Source organism: Cryptomeria japonica, chromosome 7 (genome assembly GCF_030272615.1).
Source record: "Cryptomeria japonica chromosome 7, Sugi_1.0, whole genome shotgun sequence".
NCBI classification, from domain to species: domain Eukaryota; kingdom Viridiplantae; phylum Streptophyta; class Pinopsida; order Cupressales; family Cupressaceae; genus Cryptomeria; species Cryptomeria japonica.
In genome coordinates, this window is record NC_081411.1 from 512,918,787 (window position 1) to 512,931,444 (window position 12,658).

General features: G+C 40.1%; 1 protein-coding gene across 2 annotated transcripts in view; it reads right to left on the bottom strand.

Annotated features, from left to right (window-relative positions):
- Positions 1 to 12,658, bottom strand: part of LOC131054538 (epimerase family protein SDR39U1 homolog, chloroplastic) — a 296,281-nt gene that overhangs the window by 174,752 nt on the left and 108,871 nt on the right. For both annotated transcript variants that reach the window (XM_057989068.2, XM_057989067.2), the window contains 2 exons: positions 5,951 to 5,995; positions 5,734 to 5,812 (listed from right to left, as the gene is read on the bottom strand). In XM_057989068.2, the coding sequence (XP_057845051.1) occupies positions 5,734 to 5,812; positions 5,951 to 5,995 (124 nt within the window). The remainder of the gene's footprint in view (positions 1 to 5,733; positions 5,813 to 5,950; positions 5,996 to 12,658) is intronic.

Consider the following 12,658-nt stretch of genomic DNA (forward strand, 5'->3'; position numbering starts at 1 on the left):
TGTTTTGTTTGTTTTTTTTGCTGTTCACTGCAAAGAGTTTTTTTTCTCTGTGATTATTGGACAGTTCGTAGCTCTTGATTTGTGTTGATGTCAAAATTGTAAATATTGGCATGGTTATTGAAATTCAGTTTCAAGAGGAGTTTTCTCCAGTCTTACATAGCATTATAGTTCCAACCCTAGTACGGGTATGGAGTCCAAACTTGGTTAAATGCATTCAGTTATCTGTGTGGTTGAAAAACATAAACTATTCTTCTTGAATCCTATTTAAAGATACATATTACAGAGCTTTACATTTTTTTGAGAAAACAACAGTTCAATTGCTATTATCTGGTAAAAGGCAGTTACAAGCAGTTATGATGACAGTTTTGTTTCGGTCCACAATTGCAGAACACTATATATTACATTGAATGCTTTCTTGATAGAGTTGAGCAAGAAAGAAATATTATTCTCAGATTATATAAAGCATTTCACTGAAACATATCCTTGTACTTAAAAACCTCTATTGACAGCATATTCAATGATCTGTAAAAAATTGTAAAAAGTATCTCATATTGCTGTTTATACAAACATATACATATCAGTATGTTGTACTTGGACTTCTGCCTCTAAATCTTAAGTAATGTGAGATCAGAGGCTGTTGTAGAAAAGAAACAGAGATGATACTCTATGTATGAAATTCAAAATGATTGAGAAAGTTGTAGTGATTGCCAGTGAGGCACATTATTTGCCAATGAGGCACATTATAAAACAGCCGGTGAGGCATTGTAAAACAGCAGTTTATCAGATAAGCCAGTGAGGCATTTTTGAGTGGTTTTTATTCCCCGTGAGCGTTTTCCACTCCGGACAATTTTTGTGTTGTGTTGTTTCTTTGATATGCTCAATCCTCATGTTCATTTGCTTGTCTTGTGTCATTCAGTTCTAAGTTGTCAAAGTTTCATTGATCTGTATGAACATAAATTATTGTTTGTAATCATGTTCTTTTTCTCAGCTTTATTACAGTCAGTCAAACTTCATAGCTAATCTCTAAGTTATGGTATCTAAAGGTTGTGTGAACATCTTTACTCTTAAGTCTTATACTTATGAGTTCATGTTTTGCTTCATCACATTGGGTTGATATATTCTTGACATTGATCTATCAGTATTGTATTGTTGTCTTGTTATCTATCATAAGTTGTCATGATATTTATGGTTAATATGACACAACATCTCTGTTCAATAGAGGTTGTCTTGTTACTACAGTCAGTATTGTTGAAGGACTGAGCTGACTTCTTCAGTTATCAATGTTTGCCAAAGTTTTTTATTCTAAGTATGCTTGTCCTCATAGTTGTTATTGTTATCAAATAAAGCTTGCACCCTAACCAAAGCTGTGAACATCAGCAACCTATTGATACATGGGAACACTTCAAGGTTGTGAGTGACCTAAAAACGAAGTGGACCTCTAGAGTAAGCTGGCTCTTTCTAAGTACTTCACCTAAACTAACACTTCTTGTAGAGGAAAGAGTAAGAACAAGGACATGTAAAATGAAATCTAATCCCAAGGTGATGCACCAGATGATATCTTGAGAATCACACAAAACAAATGACACACAGTATAATGGTGTAATCACTTTCCTACGCAACCCAATGATACACAATTCTGCATCAACAATTCATGAGAAGGCTAAACAAAACACAGTTCTTAGTAGGAGAAAAAGCTCTTCCTCACAATTTAAAAACTAATTCCTATGATTAACACAACTCACAACCTGTAAAATATGTGTATTCCTACATAAGGCATCAACATGAAATGCAATTTTAAGGACAAAAACTTCACCACAAGAAACTGCATAACACTAAAAACACACAGTAACAAAAAAATGAGAAGGCGCAAGCTATTATCACTGCCAAAAGGTGTCACCAATCTGTATTTCTCTCCAAATGAGTTACAAAACTGTATACTTCTGCAAAAGAACTCAAAAAATTACAATATGCTAGAAGCAAAAAGGTGAGAACTAACTCCAATAATGAAACTTGGAAATATATATGCTTTTACAAAAAGCAGTCAAAAGGACTCCACCTCCTCTTTTTGGTCGAGCAGACCCAAAAAGCCTATTTTTTAGGGTCTAAACAAGTCTAGAAGGGATGGGCTTGAGAAAAAAGTCAAGCCTCATCAACCCTTACCATAAAGGTTCTTAAATGCACATTAAATGGCCCCTAAATATATCTGAACGGGCCTGCAACCCCTCATAAATGCAAAAAATATCTCTGACTTTCTTCATAAATGTAAATAAGATAAATATCTAATAAAGTGATTTATAATTTATCACTTTATTAAATATTTATATTATTTCAATTTTTACATTCAAATCCATATTAATAAATCTAAATAATAAAGTCATTTAATAGAGTGATATTTTATAAATCACTTTAATAAATTATTTTATTTATCTAAAAAACCTATGAATAATATTTAATAAGTGATTTTTATTTATCACTTAATAAAAAATAATTACATGATGATGTTTATTAAGTGATAAATTTAAAATCACACAATAAATTTTATTACATTATAAAATGTTTATTAAGTGATAAACATTAATAAATCACTTAATAAAAACTTACATTATAAAATGTTTACAAAGAGATCGATCCGTCTAGAGCTCATGGGGAAAATGCAAGGAGAGAGAAAAAATAAACAAGCATGGCAAAAAATGCCTTAGGCTATTCGATGATAAAGGGCAAGGCAAAATGGAACCCTAAAGTCTCATTTCTTCTTTCCTTCTTGCATCATTCTTCTCTGCTGATGAGCGCTGCCTATGAGGGTTTGAAGGTTCCAGGAGATTTTTTTTGTAGACTTTCTAGAAAAATTCGAATGCAAAACTAGTCTGCGATGGCACATTCCACATTTTTGAGGGTTAGAATGAGCTTTTCTGGAAATAATTGCAGATTTTCTGGAAAAGATTGAAGGTTTTCGACTCCATTGCTGGCCGCTTCAAGTAAGCCCCTTTCTTCTTACATAGCAACTCGGTTTTGAACTGCTTGATGACTGGCAAAAACATGGGAACGTTGTTCTCTGTATATGGCTCATTCTTAATACAACTTTCAATCTTTCTTTTTTCTTCGACATCACCCCTCTTGACAAGGAAAACATAGTGAGAAACTTGCATCCTAGCATGGCCACGTGATTGTATAAAGCTACACATTGTGTCTAAGAAATCATATCGTATAACCAAGTTACACCCCCTAATGTCAAAACCCTCTTCAAGGACTGAGGTTGCTACAATGATATTAACCTTTCCATCACGAAATGCATCAACTATCTCTGTTTGTTGCCTTCTAGTTTGAGCTTGTAATTTTATTTGACTTTCAACTATATATTATGTCTTGAAACCTGAGAAGCAATCTAGACAACCCAATAGGTCTCTAAGAACAATGGCTGCTATCATCCTTGTAACAAATACAATGCACCTCACTTGTTCCCAATTGCTGAAGGTAAAAATTTATTGCACACAATGAGTGCATCCTGAAGAAAATGTTTGTTGGAATTAGTAACAAACTCATGGCATACTGGACTACCTTCTTTTTGAAATGATTTTACTCGGTCAAAACTGAGATGGTAATGTCTGATGGAGAAAAAACCAGTCTTCATTATGACCATCCTCCTTTATGTTGGCTGGCAGGACACTGTTATTGTGACTTTGTCCCTCTAATTGCTCAATGTGACAGTCACATGGACTATTATATCTCTGTCCTAACACTATTATGAAGATATAATGATGTTGGATTTACTTTTTTACTGTCCCAAATGCTATTGTCCTTGGATAGGGTTTATGACTGAGATCTATTTACTGTCCATTGTTGTTTTACTACTTTCTTTGATAGTTGATAGAACAGTAGCTATCTCTGTTCTTACCACGAGGTCTTAGCTTACTGCTTTTTGACAGTGGTTTAAAAACTTTGATGGCTGCAACTAATGAGCTCATAGCTCCTTGACTGCTATTATAGTACAAAATCACGCTCTCTGCTTCTTTGCATTGATACTGGATTGTACTTCCCTATTTTGTATCATGAATCAAGCTCTCATTTACACCAAATGAGTTGGTCACTGCTTTGACAGATAAATGCATATCTTCTTTCCTTCCTCATTAGTGTATTAATCTCCTTTGTAGCAGCAAATCACATTTTTCATGCATTGACATCGAAGGTTGTGTTCTTGAGGATAATAGGTGCATGCTCATTTGATATGAAGATTTGCGTTCTCACATTTTATGTGCTTTGAGATATACACACCTATATGTCACTATACTTGGTGTCTTCAAAACTATGATCACCCTTAGCACTGCATTTCCATAACCATTAGAGTTCTATTGAGCAGATGTTTGTTGTTTCTAACAGTGACACTTTTATTCACTGTCATAAATGATAAATGTTTACCTGATAGAACTGTAATGTTTGTGAAAATGCAACACTCTTATCTCTGTCATAACATAAGAGGGCAGCATGCTGGGCTCAACCCTTGTGGGAGCAGCAGAGTGACCTCTATGAAGGAGCTGGAGATGAAACTGCTCAACTGTGGGGGTTCGTCATTACAAGGCAACGACAGATCCCTTGTCTTTGTTTATACTTTTCATTTTCTATATGCATCATTTCCTTCAGTAATGTATTATGGTAGTCATTCCCACGGCTTGTGTGCGAGCATTTCATTTGACATTCATGAATAAAGAAAGCAACTTTCTCTTTCACGGTTGTAAACTCTTGTTTCTTGAAAGAACACTTGCATTGAATAAATTGCTTCAATTGGTAGCATTTGTTACTTTTATGAGCACTTAGCATTATCAGATGTGTACTTTTAATCTTTTAGCGCAACAACTATCCCAGCTCTACCTGATTGAGCTGGAAGCGAAATTTAGGTAACAGTTATGTTTCAAGTTTTTGAAAGGTTATTTCAAGGTAATTTGAAATTGATATACAATTGATTCAACCCCCCTCCTCTCAGTGGTATTGTACTCCAACTGGAACTTGGGGAAATGGGGACTTGGTGACTGTAAGAAAAAGCATGCTAGGAAGGGAAATCAAGGGGTTGGAGACTTTGAGGAAACCAGCACCAAGGTAATGCAAAGTCCCAAGGTTTAAAATCAAGGAACTTGGAGAAATTGGGAATTAGGAACTTTGAGGAAAGGCATGTCGGGAAAAGAAATCCTAAAATCCCAAACACAAGGAAATCAAGGGCATTGGGAACTTTGAGGAAACAAGCACCAAGGTAAGGGAAAGTCCCAAACTTAAAAATCAAAGAACTTGGAAAAATTGGGACTATGAGGAGAGGCATGCTAGGAAGGGAGATCCTAAATCAGAGATATCAAGGGGGTTGGCGAATTTGAGGATAAAAGCACCAAAATAAGGAAAGTTCTGAAATCCCAAAATTCTGCCCAAGCTTGGAAATTGACCCAAAAACCCTCACACTTAAATATATTTGAAATTTAGGCTCAAGACAGATAAATAAGAAGGAAGCCAAACAACAACACCAAGCACAAATAAACTAAGGTGAATAGTTCAGTATTTTTATATGAACTTCAAATATGGTGAATTCTTTAAGCCACTGAAATGAAATGATTTTATTATTACAAGGCTTTCCACTTTGTTGTGAGAATTTCAGAAATGTAAACCTAATAAAAGAAGACATGCATTTTTTATTTATTCATGAACTAATATGTACTTTGAAGGTAACCTTCCAAATCATGAAAGTATGAAACTTACCATAGTAGCCAACTGCTGTTGCACTAATGAAAACCGAGGGCCTGTTTTGAACATTTGTCGTATTGATAGCATCAACAACCTTCAGTGGAAAAGACAAAAAGATTGTTATTTAGTTCCATCCATAGAAATCACTAAATGCTGCCAAACCCAATAGATGTAGGGAAACATTCAACATTCCTATACAAATTATAGGCACAAAAGAGGTTATATCGATTACCTTTGAAGTAACCGAAACCCTACTATTCTTAATGTCTGCCTTGATCTGCATGATGAAAAGGCCAAAAAATAAAATAGAGTTATATTCTTATTTTGTTTAATTATTGCATCTAAACAAAACTAAATTGACATCACCACAATTTAGCAATGGGGGACTCTTTCTTTCTCAATCTCTTATATCAGAAAAAAAGATATGTAATATGCAGCATTAATGTGACATTTCATATTTTGAATTTTTAGTAAGAGTATACTTTGCAACAAAGTCAAATCTACTTAATATTATACTTCTTCTGAACTGCTATAATCTCAGATGCTTAAATTGATCTGTTGCTTCTTCTAAACTGCTATAATCTCAGATTGTTAAATTGATGTGTTGCTTATTAAAAACTGTTCATGCATTTTGATACAAGTCATTTAGAATGCCATACCAGAATGAGATATAACGAGACAAAATTATGCAAAGATGGATGAAATATAACTACATGCTGTTATGCCTAAGGTAGTATGTAATATGGATACCAGTGAGAATATTTAAAAATCTGAAAAAGGGGTTATGGATTGGATAAGACCGTTAAAGAAGTGCGATATCCAAAGTCTTCAAAATTTATAATCTTTAACAATCAATCCACCCCAATCCCTAATTCATCAGCAGAAAATCATTGTATGCATCTGCACTCCAAAATAAGGTCATGTTTGTAACCCCTAAAAGATGTATATGGCAGAAGATGTGTTGCCATCGGACTCTGAACCTAATACTGATAATGTTGGCACTCCTGAGCAACATGAAAATGCATGTTGATAACTTGACACCAAGAGAATTAGTGAAACACTAGCGAGCATAAGCATACTTTTGCTCTGGTTTACAACCAACGTTTTGACATTTAGTCCTCTATGAGTGCACCTAGAATCACTTGTGCACTTTTGACATATTTTTACTTTTAATTTTGTCATTTGAGTCATCATGAGAATGCCTAGGGGACTTCAAACATTTTTTGTTATGTTTCACAAGTGACAATTTGTTGTTTGAGTGAATAGGCATGCACACAAGGTGTTGAATATCACTTTTTGTTTAAATTTCACAAGTAATATTTTGTTGCTTAAGTGGTTGGGTGCATACCCAACATGTTTAGTGTCACTTTTTAGTCTATTTTCACTTTGAGTTATGTCACTTAAGGTATTTTTGGCACCCAAGAGAGGTAGGGAATTACTTTTCCATGTTTGCTTTGTTTTCCCCCGAGGGGTGTGAGTGTGTTCAATAGTGCATAATAGTACAAAAATGTAGGAAATATGACAGTATACAGCAATGCAAGTAAACAGAAGAACTCATATGTTTGTATTACAAAAGAACTCATATGTTTGTATTCATTAATGCCAAATGCCTGTACATTCAAAACATAACTTTCTTCGACAATATCTACCCCCTGAAATAGGAAACCAAGTACATATACATAGGTGTCGGTACAGGTTGTCCGGTGCCAACAACCGACAACCATCTCGTAACCACCGACCCTTAACACACGTAACATTCTAATTACAATATGACATAATTACCCGACAACATCATCCCCCCCAAAAAATTAGGTCGTCTCCTGACGACATACAACAAAATGAGAAATGACACTAAGACCAAACATGAAAATCAAAGCTGAGGGGGTACAGAGGGCGTCCCTGATGAAGAAGGGGTCGGTGGTGCTGCTGCTACCAATTGCTCCCTCAGCTAGTGAACCTGTTGTGTCCGATGTTGGAGATCTCGCTCGGCTACCAACTGCCTCTCCCTAGATCATTTCACCATAAAAACTACTTCCATAAGCTCCTTCTGCTTCCCATCCAACGCCTCTAAGGTAGATGTGAGACAAGTCTCTAGGGCTGCCCGTTTTGCTACCTCGTGTGCACGCCCTGCTGTCTCCTGGGCCAATTCTGCCTTGGCACGAGCCAACTCCTCCTCTAGGTTGGTCACTCAGGCTCTCTGCTATGCCAACTCCATCTCCATTGTATGCAAGCGAGTGGCTAGCTCCTCCCGTGCTATGATGGCCACCACCCGCTCTGTCTCTGCTGCTGAAGCACCATACTGGGTACATCTGAGCTAGTAGTACCCGTCCCGAAAGGCTTGCTCTACCCGTTGTAGCAGCAAGTGTACTCCACCAACCCCAGCCGTCTCCTCACTCCTCCAGTTTGCCAACATCTCGGGAGTCTCCACAACAGGCCAACCCCTAGCCTCAAAACATCTCCCAAACTCCTTAGCACACCCTCAGGTGGCAAAGGCGAGGAGTCCCTCAACTACAGGCTGCCCGACGGTCCACTACTGAATAGAGATTGCCAATCTCTATGCGCTGGCCTCAACCTCTGCTGTCATCCTCTGCGCACTAGCTCCCATCTCTGCCAAAAATATCTCTATGCCCTCTGGCTGGCTCTCGGTAGTGGCCTGCTCCTGTTGCTGCATCTCTACCATCTCTTCCTCAAACCCAACGATGTCCTGCAGGAAGTCCATCGCCAACTCTTGCTGTCCCGCCTCCTGATGAGAACTACCCTCATCAAGGTCCACAATCTCAGGAAAAGGACGTGGCTGGGGTAGGCAAGCGGAGGTCCCAGTGGTGTCATGGGAGGCATCGCATTGCGACCCAGCCACGCATCCATGGTGGCATCATCATCTCCGGTCACCGTACCTTCTGCTGTTGGGACATCCATATGTACCGGTTCCTTCCATACAGTAGACCCAATGCAAGGAGGTTCGCTGGGAACCAATGACACTGCTCTGCCGGAACTGTTGTGGCAACCCTAGAGGGTGTAGGCAATGAAGGTCGGGGTCTCAACTGCTCAAATCTTGGGATGGGTACGGCTGGTATGGCTCCTACCGTCACCCCCGAAGTCTGGAGAGGTGTTAGTCCTCCATCTTGAGTCAATACCACTGGTGCATACACCAGTCGGCCTACTCTCGCAGGTCACACTCCACCTGCGGGTAATCCATAGATTCCTCTCGTCACGTGCCCAAAAGACACTGCATGGCCACTACTCTCCTCTGTACTAGGGGCTTTCTCTACTTCCTTCCGGTTAGCAAGGCGAAATGTGTCATGACTATGGCTGCTCCTATAAGAAGTGTCCTCGGAATCGCCCCCTTCCTCTGCACTACTATCAGCCTCTTTTGCAGTCTCTTCTTCTCCATCCTCGTCAACTGCCTTCATCTCCTGTTCCTTGTCTACTTGTGGTGGTCTTCGTCACTTCCGACTAGAATGGGCTTCCCTGCTACCTGCCATGGTGTCCAGGTGGGTCCAATAGAAAATGGATGGCTGCGAAGGGTCCCTCGTCTCCCGAGGTTTCCAAACATGCTTCTCCGGTGACACCTGTGTGCGTACAACGTCAAGGAACAACCCTATGGCGTGAAACGGCATGTAAAAAGCCTTGTGTCGTAGGATCAAGAATTCATGGATTCTGTCGGACAAAACTGTTGCCCAGTTGTACACCGTCCCATTCCTCAGGCCATTCATAAGTGCAATCATGGGTACCACCATGTCTGATGCCCTGTTGGCTCCTGTAAGTCTTCTTTTCACAACATCCAGCAGACACTACCAATCTCCTGGAACGATGTAGGACTTTGTCAACCCTCTGCCCTTGGGTGCCTTGATCGCAGCCCATTCCTAGTCTAAGAGATCACTTCGACAAATTAACCGCAACAATTGCTCTTTCCTTTCTGGCGACATCTTTGTGGCATTCTTAGCTATTTTCTTTCCCTCATCTGGTATGCCAAATACTCTAGCAAAATCGTCGAGTGCAAAGGAGATGGTCACAGTGCTCTGTTGGTAAGAGAAAGTTGATGCCCTCGTCGCGCTGTCATATGTAGCCACCATCATTTGCAGACATGATTCGAAATCCCTAATGGCAAAGATGGGCATTTGAATTGCCCAATGCACTCGTGCTTTCCTGAGAGATTCTTTAATTACATAATTATCTGGGGTTTCTAGCCACCAGGTCCTGCATACATTTCCACTCGATCCTTCAAATGAAACAGTGTCAGGTGTGATTTTTGCCGACATTGTCTTCCTTTTGGCATTTCCTGTATCTACTTGCCCTACAACTTTTACTCCAAACTGCAACACTCGCTTCCCCTTGTCCTTGGCTTCCATACTTCCTTCTGCCATTTTCCTTGACTTAGACGGTTGGTCTAACTGCTGCAACCGTTTTCTCCAGTCCAACTTTCCTAATCTTGGCTTTCCTAACACCATCAATTGATTTTGATTGCCCGTATCAATACTTAAATATTTTTCACATGCTGTTACTTTTCCTTTTGCAGTGATGTCCGTACAATTTGTACCACTTTGTATAGAACGCTTTATGCTTGGTATCCTCCTCGCCACAGAATTCCGCTTGTACGGATTTCAACATACGTTCCCGACACGTGCCTGTGTCGCCGGTGTACGGATTTGTATACTACTCGATGTACAGAGTTGTTGTTTGCCTATACAGAATTCCTCCTTGCGCGATGTACAGCCCGATTACCTGTGGTTTTGTACGGCTCCCTTCCTACCTCCTTCATCCGTACGGATTATATGTCCAATGTGCCACCACCATACGGTTTTATTATGTGTGCGTGGCTGTACAGAAATCTACTTAAGTCGTACGGATTATGTGATGTCGTACAGCCCTCTGTCTCTCCTCAGTCGTACAATGTTTGTCTTGCCTGCGTTGGTCTCGTTGCCTGCGTTGCCCGACCGTACGGATATCCTCTGTGCAATGTACGGATTTCATACTCCGTCCTCCTTGTTCGTACGGTAATCGTGATTGCCTCCAGTGTACGATATTTTGCCCTTCAATGTACGGACCTCTTCCTGTTAGCTTCTTTCCCCCACTACCGTACGACTTTCACTTATAGTTTGACTAGATCACCTGGTCATACGGATTTCTATGGCGTGGCCGTCCGGATGCGTCCTCCCTTTTCATACAGATTAAGGAATATACTGTACGATCCATCTTTATTTTGTTTGTTCCCCGTTGTACGGCCTCCTTGCGTTCTTTCTACTTTCCGCCGTACGGTATGTGTGAACACTTTTTTTCATTTTTTTCTTTTTTTTTTTTATATTCCAATTTTTTTCAAATTTTTCCCACTATTTCAATTTTTTCAATTTTTCCAATTTTTTTCAATTTTTTTTTCAACTAAAAAAAATTAAATAATTACCTTTTCAATTTGTTCGGCTGGGTCCCGCCTCCGGACGAACTGGGTCATTTCGCTGCTGCCTATGGTGGTAAATTTTCAATTTCAACCTGTTTACCGTCTCCTTTATCAGCTGGTCACCCAATGTCGACAACTTAATTGCTCCATTCGCAACTACCTCGTGGATTTTATATGGCCCCAGCCATCGGACTTTAAATTTCCCAAGCTTAATCTCATTCCGCCCATTATACTTCAACACCCACTATCCTGGATGAAATTCCATGCACCGGATGTGCTTGTCATGCCAAAATTTTCGTCTTTGTTGGGCGGCTTTAGTGGCCCATTGGGCCATCATTCTGTGTTCATCCAACTTGCCTAACGCGTACAGCCACTCCCGCAAGCTCTCCATATCTCCTAGGCGATTCTTGATCGTGATCCTTAAACTCGGAACCATGAATTCTGTCGACACAATGGCCTCTTGGTCGTACATTAACTGAAAGGGTGTCTGGCATGTGGTGACTTTGTAGGTGGTCCTATATGCCCATAGTATGGATGGCAACTTCTCCTCCCAATCTTCATGTTCAACTCCGCAGGACTTATAGATTACAAACACTAATATTTTATTAGTGGCCTCGACCTGTCCGTTGGCCCTCGGGTAGTACGGGCTTGACAAGGAATGAAAAATCTTGAATTCCATCGTGAGCAACTTGACGACATGATTCACAAAGTGCCCACCGCGATCACTCGTCAGTTGGATTGGGATGTCGTACCTTGTAATAATTTGTTCATAAATGAACTTGGTTGTACTCAAAGCTGAGTTATCTGACACTACTCGCGCCTCAGCCCACTTGGTAAGGTATTATGTCACCACCACAATGTAACAACATCTCCGTGTTATGCTGGCCTTCAAGGGTCCAATGAAATCCAAACCCCAGCATTCAAACAACTCCTGGGCATGGGATGGATTGAGGGGCATAAAGTCCCGCTTTAATGGTTTTCCTGCCCTCTGGCACGTATCAGAGCCCACCACCCATTCCCGTGCATCATTATACAAGGTGGGCCACCATAGTCCGGCCAGCAATACTTTGCGTTCAGTGGTCTCTGGACCCATGTGGCCTCCTACAGGCCCTTCGTGTGCTTCCTCGAGCACTCCCGAAATCTCTTCTTCCATCACACACCTTTTGAGGACTTTGTCGAGTCCCATTTTATACAACAACCCATTAATTAGCTGAAATGTCCTACTTCTCAAGACCAACTTCCTTCTCTCACTCGGTAACATTTCGGCTGGGAACCGAGAGGTAGACATGTATTCCCCAATGTTCGCATACCACAGCGGTAGTGTCGCAATTTGGAACATATGTGCGTCAGGAAAATCATCATTGACTCCCTTAGGCGGCTCTCCCGATGCTCTCCCGACCTAATCCGGGACAACTAATCAGCGATCACATGGCTCTTGCCTGGCCGTACAATTATTGTGAAAGTGAACTCTTGAAGGAGCAATAACCACCTGCTTATTCTACCTTGGATAATGGGTTTATTTACCAGGTACATCAACGCTTGATGATC